This window comes from Colossoma macropomum, unplaced genomic scaffold (assembly GCF_904425465.1).
Source record: "Colossoma macropomum unplaced genomic scaffold, Colossoma_macropomum, whole genome shotgun sequence".
Classification (NCBI taxonomy): Eukaryota; Metazoa; Chordata; class Actinopteri; order Characiformes; family Serrasalmidae; genus Colossoma; species Colossoma macropomum.
Genome location: NW_023494785.1, coordinates 41,096,011 through 41,117,475, shown reverse-complemented (window position 1 = coordinate 41,117,475; position 21,465 = coordinate 41,096,011). Strand labels below are relative to the sequence as shown.

Genomic DNA, 21,465 nt, shown 5'->3' with positions numbered 1-21,465 from the left:
AATCAGCTACCAATTCTTCAACTATTCTGCAACTCGTTTGCCATCACAATTCTGAACCATCATGCATATTTAGTAACACATACTAGTAGTTATATAAAGCCAGGATAAATTAACCTAGACCAGCGGTCAGCAACATGTGGCTCTTTTACTTCCCTGTTGTGGCTCCACACCTGAATCAGATTTGTAGGTAAAAATAAAATAATCCTCCTTTACAGTAAAATAAAGCTCTGCTGATCGTTCAACACAGTTTAACACTAAATGGTCTTAAACTCTGGAGTTAATGTAGAACTGCTAATTCACCCTTTAACCCTGAAGATCAGCACAGACTGTGGGTCTCCATAGCAACGCAGACAACAATCTTGCCTAGCTAGTAGCTAACGAAACAGCAAAGAGAGAGATTTAAGACGAACATCAGTAATTTTGAGATGAATGGACTTCTATGCAAGTAACTGTAAGAAGTCGTGAAGCTGAAGTCAGTTTTTTGTTCGAATTGTCCCGTTCCACCTTAAATGGTGCAGCAGTTAGTTACATTCTGGCGCCTCAGGCACCGTTTAAGGTGGAAGAGGAAAATTCGAACAAGAAGCTGGAAAATAAGAAGCGGCTTCAGCCTCGAAAAAAGTCGAAAGTTAAGAGAGAGTTTACAAGAAACTCTTCCACTTTCGCCGAAAAGTTTCCTGCCGGAGATGCGAGAAAAGCAGCTACAGCTGAGCAAAAGCTTAAAGCAGCGCAAAGTAAGTCTGGATTTTCCTCTATATTATAGTTTAGTCTATACTAGTACATCAGTACATACGGAGACATTCACAGCCAAGATGGTAAAACATTACATATGGTGGTTTGCTTTTTGTTGAAGAGCGACAAAATGGCTCTTCTTACCATTTGGGTTGCCAAGCCCTGACCTAGAGAACACTGCAACAAAATTAATAAACATTATGTACGTAGGATTAAATTACAGGGCTATCTGGTCAGAGAAAAGCAACGTGTATGTATGTACGATAGGTATTTTTCATGGCTTCAGTCACAGCTTTAAGTAGCCTTGAAAAAAAAACCTTATAATAGAGCTGAGAGCCAACAAGATGTATATTAGTTTGTCCTCCTTTGTTGCAATAACAGCCTCTCATTTCTGGGAAAACTTTACACTAGATGTTAGAACATTGCTGTGAGGATCTGACTGCATTCAGCATTCACAAGAGCATTAGTGAGGTCAGGTACTGATATTGGATGATCAGTTCCGGAACTCCAGCTTATCCCAAAGGTACTGGACGGAGCTCCATCACTCCAGAAAATGCTCCACAGCCCAGTGTTGGGGCTTTAAACCCCTCTTGGCACCGGGCACGGTGACCTTTGGCTCACATGAGCCTCCCATTCAGTGCTTTTCTATGGCTTTATGCGTTCAACTGAACACCAGTGTCAGCAATGAGAGCACTTTATAGCAGCCCAATAAAAGGTCTGTCTGGATACTTTTGGACATGGATATGTCCAATAAAAAGAAGTAAACAATCTCTGCTGCAGCAAACTATACACAAATCTGCTGTATATTTAACAGAAATGGAAAAATAAACAACTTTTTACTTTGCAATGAACGCTGATTAATGATTTACTGTTAAGACAAATAAAAGCTTAATATTTTGCCATTTTTTGGCTTGGCCCATTTTTTTGCACGGGGGTATTTTACATAACGCTATATGTTAAATAGAGCTTTTACAAGCAAAAACACTCAGAGCTGAAATAAACTAAACAAAATATGTGCTTAGGTGCCTCAGCCTTTCGCACAGTACTGTATGTGTACATATGGAAAGAGGAGGAGTCCACAAATAGCCCTGTAATACCGGCCTCTGTCTAGACCCCATGCGTCAAACACAAGGCCCGCCGGCCAAGTCAGGCCCGTGGCACCATCCTATTTGGCCCATGAAATTATTTTCATTTTCTATAAAGTTTAGCTTGTTTTACCCTGAGCTGCACTACAGTCCCCAGCCTGCACTGCAGCATAATGTACGTCCTGACCCCCTGCCCCCAACAACAATCTACAGGCCAGCAGTTTGAAAGACCCACCTCCTGGGAACTTTTAGAGAGGTTTAGCAGGTATCTGTAGCTAATGTAGCTCACTTTTTATATAAAACAATTTGTTTTTATTTCAAATTTCTGGCATGTTTTGAAAAACAAGTTGGGGGTCATGGCAAAACGTAAAAACACAGCTGGCCCTCTGATTTGCTGAGATTTTTTAATAAGGCCCTTTTAGTGGTTTAGTTTGACACCCTGGCTTAGACTGACCAACTTCCACTCTGAGCAGCGCCACAGTATGGTGGCCTGAGATAGAAGGGTGGACCTGTTAGTGACCCACCCTATTAGCCAACTTTCTGACTAACTGAACACGGCTCTCTCTTTTCCTAACAAACCCATCAATCAACCATGGTTGTTAGACAGGGGTAACGTCAACGGTCGTGAAAGCAAACAAACTACGGAGCCCCTAAGGTGACGCGGTGATTACTTTTCAGTAAGGCGTGGCCATGAATTAAGATATTGAAGCCACAAGTTAAATTTGTCATAACTTGTGGCCTCAATATTGTAATTCCTGCCCTCGCCTGATTTAAAAACAACCTCCATGTCACCTCGGGGGCTCTGTAGACTGGTCATTAACGGTCATTAAATATGGGTAATGTCAACGGTTGTGAAAGCAACAAACTACAGAGCCCCTAAGGCAGGGATGTCCAGTCTTATGTGCAAAGGGCCGGTGTGGCTGCTACACATTTGGTTCTACTTGCTTAATCAATTGGTCATTAAATTGGTCAGTCGTCAAAGAACTGATCCAGTGCGCTGATGCTTTGTTGGAATGAAAACCTGCAGCCACACCAGCCCTTTGCAGATAAGACTGGACACCACTGCCCTCAGATGACCATGGTAATTATTTCTCAAAAAGGTGTGGCCACAAATTAATATAATGAGGCCACTAGTTTAGTTCCTCATAACTCAAGAACTCAATATAGTAATCTGTGGCCATGCCTGATTAAAAATTCACCATGTCACCTTGGGGGCTCTGTAGCAAACAGACTGGTCATTAACGGTCATTAAATATGGGTAATGTCAACAGTTGCGAAAGCATCAAACTACAGAGCCCCTGAGGCAGGGATGTCCAGTCTTATGCGCAGAAGGCCGGTATGGCTGCCTGTTTTCAGTCCAATAATGCAGAACATATTTGGTTCTACTTGCTTAATCAATTGGTCATTAAATTGGTCAGTCGTCAAAGAACTGATCCAGTGCGCTGATGCTTTGTTGGAATGAAAACTGCAGCCACACCAGCCCTTTGCAGATAAGACTGGACACCACTGCCCTCAGGTGACCATGGTGACTGTTTTTTTAAAAAGGCGTGGCCACAAATGAACATAATGAAGTCACTAGTTAAGTTTCTCTTAACTCAAGAGCTCAATATAATAAATTGTGGCCTCGGTATAGTAACTCGTGGCCTCGATTTATTAATTCGTTGCCACGCCTTATTGAAAAATAATCACCATGTCAGTTTAGAGGTCCTGTAACAAACAGGCCGAGTGATTAAAGGTGTGAGGGGCTGCTGAGCTGTGCAGTCAGGCCGGTCAGTAGGCCACAGTCTGCCTGCAGCACTGGACACTGGACGACAGAGCTCACGAGCGTTAGCAACACAGCTAACGCGACTGCTAACCAGCTAGCTTTCCCAGCCCGGCTCTCTTTCTCTCAAACGGGGACGTGAAACCGGACTGACGGACCCACATCTGTCCGAAAACGCGCCTAGTGAAGGATTATCGTCGGCTGAGGAGTGAAGCCGCCGAGTCGCTGTAAAACCTTCGAGGCCAACCGACGGCAAAAGCGCCGAAGAAGGAGCAGCGCGCGCTTCTTCGGTGGTAAAGTAATGGCGCCTCTTCGGAGCAAACGGTCGATGTCTCCCCCCTCCAGCAGAGAGACCCCGAAACAGCCCCGCAACTCACAAACAACCGCGTTAACCCCCAGAAGCGTCCGCACAAAACCCAAAAACAACTCACCGAGCGCTGCCTCTCTCCTTTCTGCCTCAAATGTTATTAGGAGCGTTGGAGCAAACTGATGCCTGATTGGCCCGCAGCGCCCCGCTCGGCTCCACCAATAGAATCGCGCTCAGTGCCGATAAGTTACGCTCTGCGTCATCCCTGTTCGATTCGGTTCAGCGAACCGATTCTTTCGAGCGGTCCTCCGTCTCGATAAATCGGACGAGGGTCCGAGCAGACGACTCCCTGATTCAGTGAGAAAATAAATCAAGACTCAAACAGCTGAGTTAAACTTCCTTTCCTGCCGAGCCCAGTGAGGCAGCGGCGCTCAGTCCTGGTCCTGAAGATCTACCACCCTGCAGAGTTTAGCTCCAACCCTGATTTAAGACACCTGATCCAGGTCAGGAACTGTTAGATCCAGGTGTGTCGGATCTCAACTCGCCAGGGTGGTGGATGTCCAGGACCAGGATAGAGCACCCCTGTCCTGAGGTGACATGGTGATTATTTTACGATAAGGCGTGGAAGCGAATTAATATATTGAGACCACAAGTTAAGTGTCTTATAACTCGTGGCCTCAATATATTAATTTGTGGTTTTAATAAAGTAATTTATGTCCTCAATATATTACTTTATGTACTTAATATATTAATTTGTGCCCCCAAAACAGTAATTTATGGCCTCCATATAGTAATTTGTGGCATCAGTGTATCAATTTGTGGCCTCAATACAGTAATTTGTGGCCTGAATATATTAATTTCTGGCTTCAATAAAGTCATTTATGGCCTCAATATATTAATTTATGGCTGGTATAGTAATTTGTGGCTTCAGTTTATTAATTTGTGGCCTCAATTTAGTAATTTGTTTCCTCAATACAGTAATTTATGGCCTCCATATAGTAATTTGTGGCTTCAGTTTATTAATTTGTGGTCTCAATTTATTAATTTGAGGCTTTGTATATTAATTTATGCCCTCAATATAGCAATTTGTGCTACTTAATTCTGACTCCAGAACAGAGCATTTCACACCAATCCACTCTGAATGACTTTTCATCCTAACAATTATGCAGAAATTTTGAAAAATTGCTGGAATTCCCCTTCAGCTAGACACTGAGTAATTACAGACCTTTTCCACAAGTAGTCAATTCTAGAAATAAGCTGTTAGATTTCAGTTACTCTCATGATACTGTGGGGGTGTGTGTGTGTGTGTGTGTGTGTGTATTCTTTGTATTTATGAAAAACAAAACCAAGAGACACTTTTCATCACTTTATTAATGAGCTTAATTATTTATACCAACAAACAAAAACACAGTTTCTCTCTCCCTCTCCCTCCCATAACCCATCCGTTCATCCTCAGATGAGCCGTTTTTCACCCCCTGTATATCTACGCTTGTGTGCCTGCACCTTCCAGAACATTCTACACGACTAGACTCCTGGAGTGGCCTGGACAGTGGATTAATGATGTCCAGCACTTTTTCCAAGATAATATCAAGTTTGGGAAATGAATGTTTATCTAATGACAGGCCACAGACAGTCAGCTCTCTTCCCCATCAGATTAAAAACAAAAAACAAACAAAAAAAACAAAAAACACTGTTGCAATACAATAAATAAAATAATCAAAATAACATTAATGAGGAGGGGAGCGAGCACATGAACGAAGAGGAGGTGGAGGGGGAGAGAGAGGGAGAGAGACAGAGAGAGAGAGGGAGAGAAAGAGAGGGAGAGTGACTCATTTTGTTCAGTTTCCCTCCTCCATAGGCAAAGGGGGGCACGTTGAAATGTTATGTACAGCAGAAAGAGTTGAGGAGGTGGGAGAGAAAGTAGAGTGAGAGAGAGAGAGAGACATAGAGAGAGAGAGAGAAAAAGAGAGAGAGGCTGGTCACTACCTGAACCAGCACTACTCCACTAGAAAAAAAATCAAGTTACAAGAACAATAGAATAACAATAATAACAAAAAAATAACAAAAAGAGTAAAAGGTACATGGTATTTACATATTAGCGGTGAGAGAAGGATGGATAGAGAGGGACGGAGGGAAAGAGGGGAGGAGAAAAGGCTCCAAATGCGAAAATTCTCATCTGCTAAAGTGGGTTTCAGTCCAGTGGGGGGGGGGAATTGGTGCGTGCGTGCTCGTTTGTATCTCTATGATACTTACAATGATACAGATTCACAGATCAGCAGCCGTTTAAACATGTATACGTTTCCTAACTCTAATGAAACGCACACGCACGCACTCGCACGGACGTAGCGGTTGTGGTGTGAAGGAACTGAATGGAATGAGGTGGCAAAGGCATACAGACGTCTTCGAATCCGGATCCTGAATCCAGATTCCGGCCCTGGATTTTTTTTTTTATTGGAGGTAAATTGAACTGTTGATGGCCACATACCAGTCGATACAAAATCTAGGGCCGGTGTGGTGACCGTGGTGGTCCTCCGCTGAGCGTTTCAGCCCCAGCGTCATCAAGATTGTCCTCTGAGGCTGTTTAACTACTAAAAAAAGAGTTTGTCAGCTTCTTTAATGCCATATTTTGTTTATAATCATATAATTTAGAGAGGTAATAGAGCAGGACGGCCCAAAATGTGGTCCGTGAGGATGAGCTGTTTTGATTATACTAATCACTCCCTTAAACAATCAAATCGCCAAAAACGGTAACTTTACAGTTAAAGACAAAAATGTTCTGAATGTAAAAAGTTTTCACACACTTACAGGACAGTCACTGAATAAAAGGAGATACGTGGCTTTTTTTTTGGACAACATTTTATATCATTTAATTTATTAAATGCTCATTCGCCTTTAGGAATTGTACTTTTTATATAATTTAGCGACAAAATAGTGTAACGTTCTAGAATAAATCTAGAAAAACAGTCAATTTGAAACCTACTTACTTTCTTTTATTTCCACCACAAAGGCCCCCAAAGACATAAAAGTCTGGGCACCCCTGTACAGCAGTGATGGCAAACCACCAGGCTAGCTAGCTGTTTATATCCTTTTGTGTTTATCCAGTGTACGACCACGAGAGCTCCTCACGCTATAACATACTTATGGAGATGATCTGTTTAGATCACACAGCTATAGAGTCACATGCAAAAGTTTGAACACCCCTGGTCAGATGACATTCTGTTGATTCTCAATCTGAGTAATATTTTGATTTTGATTGTGAAAATAAGTGAACATCCTCCACAGAGAACACAAATATTTCTGCAAATTTCAGTGCACAATTTTTAACATATTCTAATATAAAATAGAAAGTGTGCCATAACTTCTGCACAGGTCACATTTTGTGTGTGTTTTTTTCCTCCCCAATACGTTAAATAAACAGTAATAGTGCGTTAAAATGTGCACAAATTTGCTCTCTGTAGCGAAACGTTTCACCTACAAAAATCAACAAAACGTCATTTGACCGGGGCGCCAAAACTTTTGCATATGACTATGGAGCGAATACATTTCTGGTGTAACTATGGCATGTGACATATACAAAATATGCAATCATGTTTGATCACAGGCTGTGTATGGAGCCAACGTCGCTGCTCAGTATGTTGTAAATAGCAGCGCTATTATTTTACATTACACTATATATTATCACACTATTATATAGCAGTGTAGGTGGGTGACTTCAATCAATGGAACAGCTTCTATGACGCCAGGCGGACCAGCTCGGTAGGAGGTACCACACCACAAACTGGATTCAATGTCCAGATGAACCTCTGAGGACACAGCGATGCCTTCAAAACAAATTAAAGCTGCATTTCCATACAAAACGTACAGAAAACTGACGAAATGTGCGTGAGAGCATAAAGAACGTGAAACAGGACCCTTCTCACCTGAGCAGACAATGAAATGAGTAAAGGGTTCAAGCGTCACAGAGCTGCACAGATCTGGGCTCAGCCGTCTGCATCTTTTATGATTATATCCGCCAAGATGCTGATCCTGGACCAGCATCCTTTAAAGCAAGACTTCAGCATTTTTCAGCCAGATCTCTATTTGCTGTCTCCGTAGCGCACGGCTGATCACCACTGACGAGAACTTTGACTCGCAACACCTTTATAATAGAAGTCAATGGGCAGTTGCTGTATAAGCGCTTACGCAGAGCTCTTCCACAGTCTGTATAACTGGTTCTTTCATGGATAGATGGACTAGCTAGAGGGGAAAAATGTGCAGTAATTTGTTAGCAGCATAGTGGTGTATATTTCCACAGGCACCAGTAAAGGAACCAGAACCGATTTTGTACTGTGTTGTCCTCCAGAGCATTCTCTCGGTCTGTCTCATCCTAAGACCTGTACTGGTAGAGAATGGCGTTTGCTGTTTTTAAATTTGTGATATATAGTCAAGCATTCATTCTGAGAATTCAGCAACAGCAATGACTTCTACTGTGAGTTTCAGGCTACGTTCACACTACAAGCCTCACTGCTCAAATCCGATCTCTCTGACACGATGGTTCACACTCGTTTAGGTAAGTGATTCAAATCTGTCAATGTGAACGAACCGGCGTCCTGAAATGACCCTCGTGCGCACATCCTGCTCAGTAACGTCGCGTGAATGAATCGTGCATCATCAGCACAAACTAACGAGCAGAACGAGCTTCGCTGAGAAGATAATTAATTCTGATCAGCTCTCAGCTTCATTATTAGAGTGAGACGAAGGAGAAAAAGGTGAGATGAGCTGCTTTTCCACCGTTTACAGGCTTTAACTTCTGTTCGGCGCTGCTGCCATGGTAACGCTGAATGATGGCGCACGCACAGTGGAAAAAAAAAGCATCTGAGCGTCACATTAAGGTCGCATGGCCACGAATCAGATATGTAACCGATCTAGGACCACATATTAAAAGTGACTTAGGTCAGATTTGAAAAGATCAGATTTGTGTGTCCACACAGCTCTGAAAACATCAGATCTGAGTCACATTAGGGCAAAAAAAACAGATTTGTGCCACTTCAACCTGGTAATGTGAACGTAGCCCAAATCACCATGATTCCTGTTCTTTTCCAAGTACTGGGACACGTACTGAAGTTGTCGTCTGTGGTAACTGACAGTGCAGCACAGATGCAGCAGATCGAGATTAGGCTGGAAAAAGCTTGAAAAACTCTTTACTTTTGTAGGATTTGCTACTTCTAGTGCTTGGTACCCAGTTTTATGAGGAGCCCTTTCCCATCATTGACAGAGTGAGAGGAAGAAAAAGCTGTAGCGTGTGTTCATGTAGAAAAATCCCACAAAAACACTCCCTAACATGCTCTTTCTGCTTATTCCTGACCAGTGCAAAAGCAGTACACACACAGACAAAACCCTTCTCTCTCAGCCTTGAGGCTTCATAAAAACACTTTCCACATTGCTATCAATGATCAATGACGTGGTCTCGTTTAAGAAGAAAAGGGAAAAAAAGTATAGCTAAAATTGATTAAATTTTAAAAGCAAACTAAAATGAAAGATTACACCCGTATTCTGTGGATGACTGAGGTGTAAACTCTTCTAAAAGATAATTTAAAAAAAAATTAAAAAAAAAAAAGGGATGGACCTCCAGAGAGAAAGAGCAATGAGAGCAGTTAACTGTGCTTTGCTCCTCCTGCCACTAGGGGTCAGCAATGCCTCAAAAGAACCATTCTTTGCTTTGCTTTAAAGCACACAAACCTCATCGATAATAATCCCAAAAACAAAAATGGAAGCAAACGAAACAGATAGATTAAAAACATGCTCCTGTGAAAAAGGACAGAGCGGTGAAAGGGCTGGTTTGTGGGCAGAAGTGATTAAGAAAGACTGGTTTTGGAGCTCGAAGAAAGCAGGACTGAGGGCTGGGTGACAGGAGGAGAAAGAGGAGGAGGAGGAGGAGAAATGGGCAGAGCGGTGCAGTAACACAGAGGGAACGCTCAGGTGCTGTTGCTCAGGGCTCCTGGTGCTGAGCTGGACTGGGCTGGACTGTCCGACACGACGCCTTCTGCGAGCACAGAGAGCATTCGTTACACACGTACAAACACACCATAAACACAGTACACACTTGCACATGAATGCACACAGATCAGCAATGGATAGTTCAGTCCAGCTGGGTTGACCAAAGGACTTTCACTGTTTTACTATTAACTTTATTATACACTATACACCAATCAGGCATAACATTCTGACCACCTCCTTGTTTCTACGCTCATTGTCCATTTTATCAGCTCCACTTACTGTATAGGTGCACTTTGTAGTTCTACAGTTACAGACTGTAGTCCATCTGTTTCTCTGTATACTTTGTTAGCCCCCTTTTACCCTGTTCTTCAGTGGTCAGGACCCCCATGGACCCTCCAGAGCAGGTACTATTTGGGAGGTGGATCATTCTCAGCACTGCAGTGACACTGACGTGGTGGTGGTGTGTTAGTGTGTGTTGTGCTGGTCTGAGTGGATCAGACACAGCAGTGCTGCTGGAGTTTGTGTCACTGCTGGACTGAGAATAGTCCACCAACCAAAAATATCCAGCCAACAGCGTCCTGTGGGCAGTGTCCTGTGACCACTGATGACGGACTAGAGGATGACCAACACAAACTGTGCAGCAGCAGATGAGCTATCGTCTCTGACTTTACATCTACAAGGTGGACTGACAAGGTAGGAGTGTCTAATAGAGTGGACAGTGAGTGGACACAGTGTTTAGAAACTCCAGCAGCACTGCTGTGTCTGATCCACTCCACATAAGTTTGGTTCCTGACTCCTCACTGCACACCAGCCATTGCATGGACTTGTATATATATGTACACACACAAATTTAACCAATCAGAATGCTCTCTGCCAATGAACACCACTATCTCAGAATTTTAGGGGCTGATGCCAGGCGCCGTCCATCAAAAATACGCTCCAGACATGCACATACACACACGCTCACAGCTCAGGTGTGATGGGAGTAGAGTGGAGAAGTCCGTACCGTGTGAGGCAGATGTCGTCTGCGAGCGAGCGTGAGGAGGAATGAGAGTGGAGTTCAACTGCGGCTGGATAGACAGCTCTGTGGGCAGAGAGAGAGGAAACAGCCATGAATAATAATGCATAATATGTTTAATAACTGCTACAGATGTGCATTCTGACAAATTTTGATATTCGAGTGTCTGCTAAGTTAACGAAAGGATATCTTACATTTTTCCTTTTCTTTTAGTTTTAGCTGTTGTCTGTCTATTCTAGTTACTTCTCCCTTATTAAACTGCAGAGTGCTCAATGATGATCACACGGCCTCCAGCTCCAGCCTTGTGTTTTCTCTTTTAGCTGATCATCAGAGAAAATCAGTAAAGCAAAAAAGCAGTAAGATCTTTTAGATCAGACACGCTGTTCATCAGATCGAGACGTACAAGAGTTCTGTTTACACAGAAGGCAGCGATGATATGGAACTGAGTTTCTGTAGATCATTTAGCTGGTTTACTGAACACAGACAATTCGTTTTCCATTGCGAATGAAACCAGGCGAACATAAGGGTGTTTTCACACTTGTCCTGAATAATTGAGACTACATCCAGGACCGATTCTGGGCTTGTTTGTGGGAGGGACTCATTATCGCTGGTTTGCTTTCACACCAAGAATTATATCCCAACCGTGGATCAATTGCGCAATTCCATACATCGCTTTTCTTCATGCAGGTCTGCAGAACGGTGGTCAGTGACTTCACCCGTTTGCCGCTTTTATTATTTTCCTTGGAAGTGAAGAACAGCACTTTTTTGTCCACAGCAGTCCTCCCCCCACCATCACAAAACTTGAAAAGGGAGTGACGCAATAAAAGGAGCAGTCATGTTACAGAATGAACCAATCACACAGCCCCACACACGGCAGGGGGAGCGGATAGCGTCCGCATGCTTAGGGGGCTGCACCAGAGTTCACTGGAAGTGAAACCCAGACCACCGATTTCACGAGGACCAGAGATCGGTTCTCAAAAACAGCTTACACACTCGACAAACGTACCAAACTCACACAGCAAGCAGGCCTGGGTCTGGAGAAAAGCTCTAGTGTGAAAACATCCTAAATCTCCTTCAGTATTGATGACTTGCCATTATTTCAACCACTTTGTATTGACTTATAGGAACACTTCATAGCCAATATGAATCACTTAAACCAGAGGTGCCCAGTCCTCGTCCTGGAGAGTTCAGATCCAACACGAGTGGCTCAAACATTCAGACGTGTCTGGAGGCCTTAATTACCTAACAGGTATGTTATGTTAGGGTTGGAGCTAAACTCTGCAGTGTTCGGTCTCCAAGACCAGGACTGGTCACCCCTGACTTAAACAGTTCCCTAACCTCTCTATGTTTTCTATGTTCCAGCTCAGCTACACTGACCAAAGAAGTGTGTGAGGACGCACTCTGCTTTCTTACGCTGAGCGTCATTCTGCAGTCACTAATTGGACCAAATAAATGAATTTGTATTTTATTGTTTCATTTTGTGTAAACATTGGATATCTCAATATCTCTTGCCTCATTCTTTCAAAGAAATGTCTTGCGAAATGGTGGCATGGGTGAGTTTTAGGCTAAGTGCGCAGCTTTAAACCACTCAGTATGACACGGCGATTTTATCACATTTCATCATAATGCCAAGGAGATGATCACATTGGCCCAATCCCATTTCACCCCTCTCCCCTACCCCTCTGTTACACCTAGGGGTAGGGTGTCCCGATTTTTGTTGAGATAGAGGGGTAGGGCGAAGTGTTAGGGCTACATGGCCCTCCAAACGGAGCTTTTTCAGAGAGACACTCCAAATGAAGTGATATGAGAAAAAAAAAATCAGCAAGATGGCTGAAACAAACAAATGTGAGTATTTTCTCCGTTAAAAATTACGATCCTTTCTTTATAACAAGCATAAAAATCGCTAGTACTATGCTGATGTCTCGGTAGCTGTCTAGCTAAATTTCCCGTTCCACCTTAAATAATCCAGCAGTACCGACGCTTGAAATGCCAGAATGTAACTGCTGCTCCATTTAAGGTGGAACAGGAAAATTTGAACAAGAATCTGGTGAATATCTGACTTCAACTTCATATCACTGAAGAATTAGGGGTGGTAATAAATAATAATAAGTAATTGCCCCCCCTCTTTGAAGGCGTATGATGCCCTAAATGTAACTAAAGCCCAGCAGTGAGGAGCTGAACTTTACCCTCCTCTGCTGTCACTGCAGACTGGCAGGGTCGCCTACAGAGCAGCACTAGTAGCTGTTAATGAAGTGATGCTCTTTTTATTTGAGGGTCCCATTTAGTAGGAAACATTTCAACCACTACCCCTCGTAACTCAATTCCAAGAGGGAAGGTGACACTCGAAAAGAAGGGCTGTAGGGGTAAAAATAAGAAAGAGGATTGGGCCACTGAACATTGTTAGACGCTGCAGTCAGATCAGATCTTATGCCTGTTCTTTCTTATTTTCATTGTGTATTTTCAGTTTTTCGATTACAAAGTCTTATTACAAATTAAAAGAGGTGGGCTTTATAATAAAACTTTTTTGTTTTTTTTTTATAGATTGACCTATAAGCCTCTAACTTGTGTCAGGAATCCACAAGCGTGTCCTAAAATTCTGTTGCGGCCTTAAATTGTGTAAAACAGTGTAAAATTGTGCATTTATCTTTCTGTGAATTAGCCAGTAGTGTGTTGAACTCTAAATGCCTGCACTACCACTAAATCAACCCCAGTAATCAGGTACAGATAAATTATGCAATAAACAGATGTTACACCTTCAGCACTTCATTTTATCTCTGGAACGTTTAAAGTACTACTATTTGTTTAAAATGTGCATTCCTACTCTAGCCAAATGCCTGTGATGCTCATATGTTGCACTGACCCACAGGGCTGAAATTGAAAAGCATGGGCAGTTCTCGGCCGCTGGGCAGGCGGGCATTGGGCTGGCGCAGCTCGTCGAAGAAGGCGTGGGCGCAGGCCTCCAGCGGGGAGAGACGCGTCACCGGCGTGTACTCCAAGAGACGAGAACACAATGAGATGGCCTCTGGGGGCGTCCTGGGCTTAAACACCTGATTAACACAAAAAGACAGCTCTGTGAAAGACCTGCTCGGCTAGTTCTTTTAAAAGCATCGCTGGATCCTTTCAGGGAGACTTTTATTCATTTTGAGAGTGAGATGGGGGAACTTGGTTTTAACCCTTTGAACATCAGACTTATTATTCAGTTATTAAGCTTAAGGCTTAGTATCCAATAACTATGGATTATTCAGTAACGACTATAAAACTAATATGAAAGTTACATTCCTCATCCTCTTAAACAGCAGACTAATTACTAACTATGAGAAGTATTCTGCAACTACTATTAAACAAAGTTCTCAGACTGCAAGCTTTTTACTAACCTATTAATCTTAAGGTTCGTTATTCACTAACTACTTTGAATTATTCACCATCTACTTACTATGGAGGTAGAATGCACATATGGCGATGTGGTAAAAATACAACCATACAACACTTTTAAGACATTTTCATTTTCAAGTCTTTTTGAGGATTTATACGTTCCAACAGACAAAAAAAGAATCAGCAGTGGCACATTATTAAAAAAAATTTATATAAATACATTGACTTTCATTCAACAGCCTTTCATTTCACAGCCTGCACTGCACTAAATCCAGTTAAACAGGACTAATTCTGCTCATTCTATGATAAAACATGCAAATGAATAACATGCAGCTGAGTCCTTTAACCAATCACAGTGTGGTGTGAGCATCGCCACCCCTCATGGTTCCTGAGAAGTTTTTGTGGGTATTTTGATCGATAAAGGTCACCTCCTCGTTTCTATGCTCATTGTCCATTTTATCAACTCCACTTACTGTATAGGTGCACTTTGTAGTTCTACAGTTACAGACTGTAGTCCATCTGTTTCTCTGTGTACTTTGTTAGCCCCCTTTTACCCTGTTCTTCAGTGGTCAGGACCCCCATGGACCCTCACAGAGCAGGTACTATTTGGGTGGTGGATCATTCTCGGCACTGCAGTAACACTGACGTGGTGGTGGTGTGTTAGTGTGTGTTGCGCTGGTCTGAGTGGATCAGACACAGCAGTGCTGCTGGAGTTTTTAAACACCTCAGTGTCACTGCTGGACTGAGAATAGTCCACCAACCTAAAATATCCAGCCAACAGCGTCCTGTGGGCAGCGTCCTGTGACCACTGCTGAAGGACTAGAGGATGACCAACACAAACTGTACAGCAGCAGATGAGCTATCGTCTCTGACTTTACATCTACAAGGTGGACTGACAAGGTAGGAGTGTCTAATAGAGTGGACAGTGAGTGGACACGGTGTTTAAAAATTCCAGCAGCACTGCTGTGTCTGATCCACTCGTACCAGTGCAACACACACTAACACACCACCATCACGTCAGTGTTACTGCAGTGCTGAGAATGATCCACCACCCAAATAGTACCTGCTCTGTGAGGGTCCATGGGGGTCCTGACCAATGAAGAACAGGGTAAAAGGGGGCTAACAAAGTACACAGAGAAACAGATGGACTACAGTCTGTAACTGTAGAACTACAAAGTGCACCTATATAGTAAGTGGAGCTGATAAAATGGACAATGAGCGTAGAAACGAGAAGGTGGTCATAAAGTTATGCCTGATTGGTGTATATCGCAATACATAATTGCAACACTAGCTAGCTGTCTATATCATTTAGCCCTGCTTGAAAGTGTGCACTCTGCTACCAAGCACAATCAAAACTAACTAGTACATCACTGAGAGGCATCCATAGAGCGATAGAGCCCACATGTTATTTGCAGAAACAGCTTGAGGCAGTTGCACATTTGACAACCTCAAAAGAGGTTTTGAGAGAGTGTAATTAAATAAGGCTCAGGTGCAAAGCTGGTACCTTAGTCCAGGGATGCGCTTTGATCTGAGGGAATTTGAACTCTGTGTAGTTGGGATTCATTTCCCGGATCTGTTCTCTCGTAGGCGTTCCCAAAACCTGCAAGAAGAGAAGAGGAGTGTCGTTGGTCAAGAAAAGTACTGGAATGTTTGCAGAATTTTGCCTTCGGTGCTGATACCAGCTTTAGGACTCCGATATTGACGCCAGATACCTCAAACAACAAACTGACACCCTCAAATAATACATTTGTTCATTAAACCAACAACATGTAGAGTTTAATGTAGAGACCACAGATACTGAAAGACAGCAAATCTCAGTATAGATTACAGTAATTAACCACATTGAGGTCAACATGAATGGTCCTGGAGTTTGAAAACACTTGTAAACAAACTGTCACTTAAAATGTTAGTCTGTCTTGTATACATATTTTTGCATGGATGTATATACACAAATATAGATGTATATTGCAAATATAAATACACACACACAGCTTCTTAAAGCGTTTTTTCCAGGTGAAAAACTCATATTTGTACCTTTTCATAACCGAATGTTTCAAAACAGATCAGTAAAATAAAAGCCTGGAGACGAGACGGGGTGTGTGGAGTCAGTACAACCTAGAAAATATCATTTCAGTGGATTATGATACGGTTATGTTCCCTGACTAAAGGTACTGAGATGTACCCTTGAGGGTTCTGCCCCAGTGACAGTTTACTACCTTTATTTCTGAGAGTGTAGCTAACTATATTATACTTATGTCATTCAGTTAGCTAATTAGCATTATGTGCATTTCTATATGTATGTTCAAAGTGCTGGTCAGAAGCATTAAAGTTCCTGAGTTGTAATGAGAGAAGTACCTCAACAAAATCATCAAATAACTACTTAATACTTCGGCGGTCATCTAACTATAAGCTATTATTAGCTGACGTTATTGCTAGCCAAGTCTGAAAGAGCCATGAGTGGCACCCACAGACTCAGCCAACTCCGCATGCACACTATGTGACTTCTTATGGAAAAATCTCTTTCTGATGAACGGAACTTAAAGCAAGTGCAGCACATTTTCATCTGGAAGATGATGGTAAATTTCTGATAATGTGGATTTATTCTGGACACATTCTCACACTTACACATGCCCACACATATTTACATACCTTAATGATTTCAACTAGCTGGTCAACCCCACTGTCACCAGGGAAAATGGGTTGCCCCAGCAACAGCTCGGCCAATACGCAGCCAGCTGACCAGATATCGATGTTGGAGGTGTAGTCTGTGGCTCCGAAGATGAGCTCTGGTGCACGGTAGTACCGCGAACAGATGTACGAAACGTTCGGCTCACCGCGCACCAACTGCTTCGCACTGTGAAGAGAGAACGGAGATCCAACCATAAACGACTCACGCAGACGTTCAGATGACAAAGACGATGTGTGACCAGCAGCATCCAAGAGGGACAGCAACAAATATCAGATTAAATCCGATACATTTCATAAGTAAAATCACATTGATAATCAATACTTTTACTACAACCAGTTTAATTCAAAGATGTAAATAAAAAGCGACATGAATTTTAGGAAAAGAACACAAAAAGAAATGAGAGAGAGAAAAATTGTTTGTTCTTCCCATTCAGTCATGAAAATGAAGCATGTCTTGAACTTTTCTAATACAACGTATCAACAATAAACTTGATATTTGCAGCACTATACTGAAAGCAAACATTCAAGCACACGGTTAGCCTCGAAGGGTCAGACGTTATGTCGTAATGAGAAAATCTGAAGACAACAATGGCTGTGTTTACATGCAAAGATTTTTGCCAATCCGACTGAATACATTCCGATTACAGGTGAAGACTGAGGTGTTTGTTCTCACTCTACTCAACAATCTGATAAATCTTTGACATGCGCACAACAAGTAATCCCATCCAAAATGGCACGCATGCGTGGCGAACCACTTAATGTAGGCATTACCATGACAACCAGCATTATGCCCAGTCCAGTCAGAGTGAGATGAGCAGCAGTGAGCAGCGCTTGTGTTTTTAATGGCTTTAAAATGATGTCAGACTCAGGAAAACGTCCTTCACATGTCCTTGAAGGCCGAGAGGAAGACGTCGTGTTCTGAGACACATAAGCTGGACGTCCGTCCCACCGCCGTCTTTTAAAGATCAGAGCAGAAACTTCGTCTCCTCTGCAGACCAGTTTCTGCTCCGCCATGTTGAACGGTATAAACTCTCGCACATGATCAGAACGTACCTAAACTTTCCGATAGGGAATGTAATCAGATACAGGAGTTTACACGGATATTATTCTTATATTTAACAGATTATTTACAGGATTACCCACCTCGCTTAATCGGATAGAAACTGTATTCCGAATGGCCTCAATCGGACTGGACTATTCTGACTGAAGTGTATACATGGACGTGTTCTATTCCGATTGAGCTATCATTTAGATTATTAACAGATTATTAGGCTGCATGTAAACGTGGCTAATGAGATTCTGGGCTGAACGTGGGTGGGAACATAGACTTATTAGACTGGGACCGAACTAAAAGTGAAATTTCTAAATCAAATAAACAGCTCGTGAAGGCCGAGCTCAAAGTAGGGGGTGATGGAGTGCTCGTCAACATTATCTGTTAGCCCACGGATGTAAGGCAGCTATCTTACGGAGCCTCAAGAAAGCTCACCTGTGTCCCGGGATACTGGTGAACCTTTACCGCTGTACCATAGAGAGCATACTGACAAACTGCATCTCAGTGCGGTGCGACAACTGCTCCGCATCTGACCGCAAAGCGCTCCAGCGGGTGGTGAAAACTGCCACACATCACAGGTGCCCAGTTACCCACCATTGAGAACATTTTCCATAAGCGCTGCCTGGGCAGGGTGAGGAACATCAAGGACGTTTCTCATCCTAACCACGGGCTTTTTACCCTCCTCCCATCTGGCAGGTGTTACAGAAGCCTCTGCTCCCGCACCAGCAGGCTCAGGAAGAGCTGTGACCCTGCTGAACTCCTCACTGCCACTTTAACTGCATCACTACACTGTATTGTACTTTATATCCTAGTATTATTGCACTATTCATATTTGCACCAACAGCTACTGTACAGGTTTTCTCTGCATACTTTTACATACGCTGCTCTCACAGGACATACTACCTACATTTGTACGCTCTCCACTCACTCTGTATATATGTGTATTATATTTATACAGGGAGATTCACTCGAAAGAGGCCCCAAATATTCTGTTCCAACACCCGTTAGGATGAAGCAATCTGAACCAAACGAATATGCTACGTACCTTGACGTATGTGTGTGATCGATTGCATTACATGCGATGTTGGAAGTGATCTCTGCCAGACACATGAAGGGGGTTCATGTGTCTGGGGGTTATGCACCCGGAAGTTGCAAACGGAGGTTAAACCGTTGTGACGGCTGCCCGGCACCTACCTCATCGCTCTGACACAGGGGCATCCCGGCTTGCTCAAAGCTCCATATACCGAGGAGCACATTGCACGTTGTTTCGTTCAGATTGCTTCTTCCTAGTGAGAGTTATTACAGAATATTTGGCGCCTCTTTTGAGTGAATCTCGCTGTACTTGCATATCTATATATTTTTTTTACCACTATATACTGTACTTCTGCACTTTATATGTAAATAATACTGTATTTTGCACTTCTGGTCAGGTGCTAACTGCATTTCATTGGCTCCGTGTACTCTGCACAATGACAAAGTTATATCTAATTTAATCTAATCTACTTGGCTTGTGTTATTATACTCTGGACACTAAAAGGGCTTGAACTACAGGAATTTGGGGGCAGGCTTTGGGGGGGGTGGGGGGGGTGTACTCTTGTTAGTGGTCGATTTTGCCATTATCCAGCACCAAAACTTTAACAGGTTGTCCCCAGATGTGTATTCTTGTTACGAGATCATGCCTGGTCCCGCGAGACTAGCACACTGTAAGCTGCCTTATGCAGTTTGACTGTCCTTGAGTGTAGATCTGTGAGAGCACACGCACCTGCCGAAATCACACAGCTTGAGCACAGCTGTGTCTGGGTCCACCAGCAGGTTCTGTGGTTTGATGTCTCTGTGGCAGACGCCTTGGGAATGAATATACGCCAGACTGCGAAATAACTGATACATATACACCTGAGAGAGAGAGAGAGAGAGAGAGAGAGAGAGAGAGAGAGAGAGAGAGAGAAAAATTGGAAACTGATTTAATAATAATAATAATAATTTTTATTTATACAACACTTTTCATGCTGGTGGCAGCTCAAAGTGCTTTACAGACAGGTGATAAAACATAGTTACACAAGAAATCATTAGTATTTATTTAGAATCAGAAGAAAATGAAAAAGATCAAATTAGAAGATAAACACCACGAGACGCAGTTTTAATTAAATGCTGAGTTAAAGAGACACATTTTTAGATGCTTCTAATAAGAGCACCGAGCTTGACTGTCTAATAAAAGGTGGAATTGAGCTCCACAGTTTAGAAGCATAATAACAGACGCCTCTCCATGTTTTCTGTATTTTACAGAGGGTATTTGTTCTGTCAAAAATGGCGATTTATACAAGCAAGGCAGTGTGATGAGTCATAATAGGCTTAATAAAACGCTTATAACAGCATGCAAAAGCTTTTTTTTCTATTGGCATACATATTACTGATTTAGCCAGGATTAGAACTGATCAATTTTTGAACCAATTAGGTTTTTTCTGACCCTGCTTGATTTCTGTTGCGATTTTATGACATAAATGACACAAATCAGTGTAGCACTTTATTTGACGTGTGTTATTAAAATATTTTTCCTTTAAGACGTCAAAATGCCAGTCTGGCCCATTTAAGGGCCCACATTCTACACGTCTTGTATTTTCTTTTTATTCCCATGACGTTCACTTACCACTTATTGTGGTTTTATGTCCTAAACATGGTCATAATTAATTCTTACATGACCATTTTCCATCCTCTCGTCATCCCTTTGTATTTAACTGGCTGATTTTATTACTAGGTTTTTAAGACAGATATGAGATAAATGAGCACTGTTCTGACTGGATGCTCTGCACTGCATCTCATTCAAAAAGCCCTCAGCTTCAGTGCGACTAGACAGGGCTAAACTGATGCAGGCTGAATAGATGGATGTAGTAAATGGGTTTGTTCTCATAAAATCACATGATGAATTAAAATCAGGCCGTTTTGTGGTTTACTTTTCATATATGGACTGTATGGTAGGTTTTGAAACTATAACGACGTTTACACATTCAAACTCCCTTATTCAAAAAAAGCGAGGGAGATTCAGGCCCTTTGAAATGATATGAGCAACATTGACTAATAGAAAGTACTGGGGCTCAAGTACAAGTGTGACAATTGTTACATAATCACCCGACTGCAATTATGAGATAATCGCAATTATGTAATCTGACTGTAGTTATTTTCCACAATCATAATGTCACAGTCATTTTCTACTGCAACAAGTGTAAAGTGAGCCAGACGCGTTTTCGTTAGATGGCTTAATGTAAATGAACGTGTAAAATCACGTCTTTATTCAAACTCTTATTTTTCAAACTGAAAGTTTTAACTGTGCACTAATTTAGGGGCAACAATTAATTTGATAGATAGGTCACTATAGACCTGTGCATCATCACTATTTATACAACAGTGAGTTTTGGCCACGCGAGCTGATTGGTTGAGAGGCTTTCTAACTGTGCTGATATTTCACCATAACATCACTTTTTT

At 42.4% G+C, this 21,465-nt stretch overlaps 2 protein-coding genes across 3 annotated transcripts in view; both read right to left on the bottom strand.

Annotated features, from left to right (window-relative positions):
• The window catches only part of znf574 (zinc finger protein 574), a 33,187-nt gene extending 29,068 nt beyond the window's left edge, over positions 1–4,119 (bottom strand). The window contains exon 1 of the mRNA XM_036594990.1: positions 4,008–4,119. The gene's annotated coding sequence lies outside the window, so the exon portion shown is untranslated. The remainder of the gene's footprint in view (positions 1–4,007) is intronic.
• Positions 4,120–9,639: 5,520 nt separating this feature from the next.
• gsk3ab (glycogen synthase kinase 3 alpha b) overlaps positions 9,640–21,465 on the bottom strand; it is a 33,010-nt gene continuing 21,184 nt past the window's right edge. Inside the window, exons 5-10 of one of the 2 annotated variants that reach the window (XM_036594968.1) lie at positions 19,751–19,881; positions 16,899–17,103; positions 15,754–15,849; positions 13,738–13,924; positions 10,866–10,943; positions 9,640–9,905 (exon numbers count right to left, since the gene is read on the bottom strand). In XM_036594968.1, the coding sequence (XP_036450861.1) occupies positions 9,838–9,905; positions 10,866–10,943; positions 13,738–13,924; positions 15,754–15,849; positions 16,899–17,103; positions 19,751–19,881 (765 nt within the window). In that variant the 3' untranslated portion in view covers positions 9,640–9,837. The remainder of the gene's footprint in view (positions 9,906–10,865; positions 10,944–13,737; positions 13,925–15,753; positions 15,850–16,898; positions 17,104–19,750; positions 19,882–21,465) is intronic. The other variant, XM_036594976.1, reaches the window with a different exon arrangement.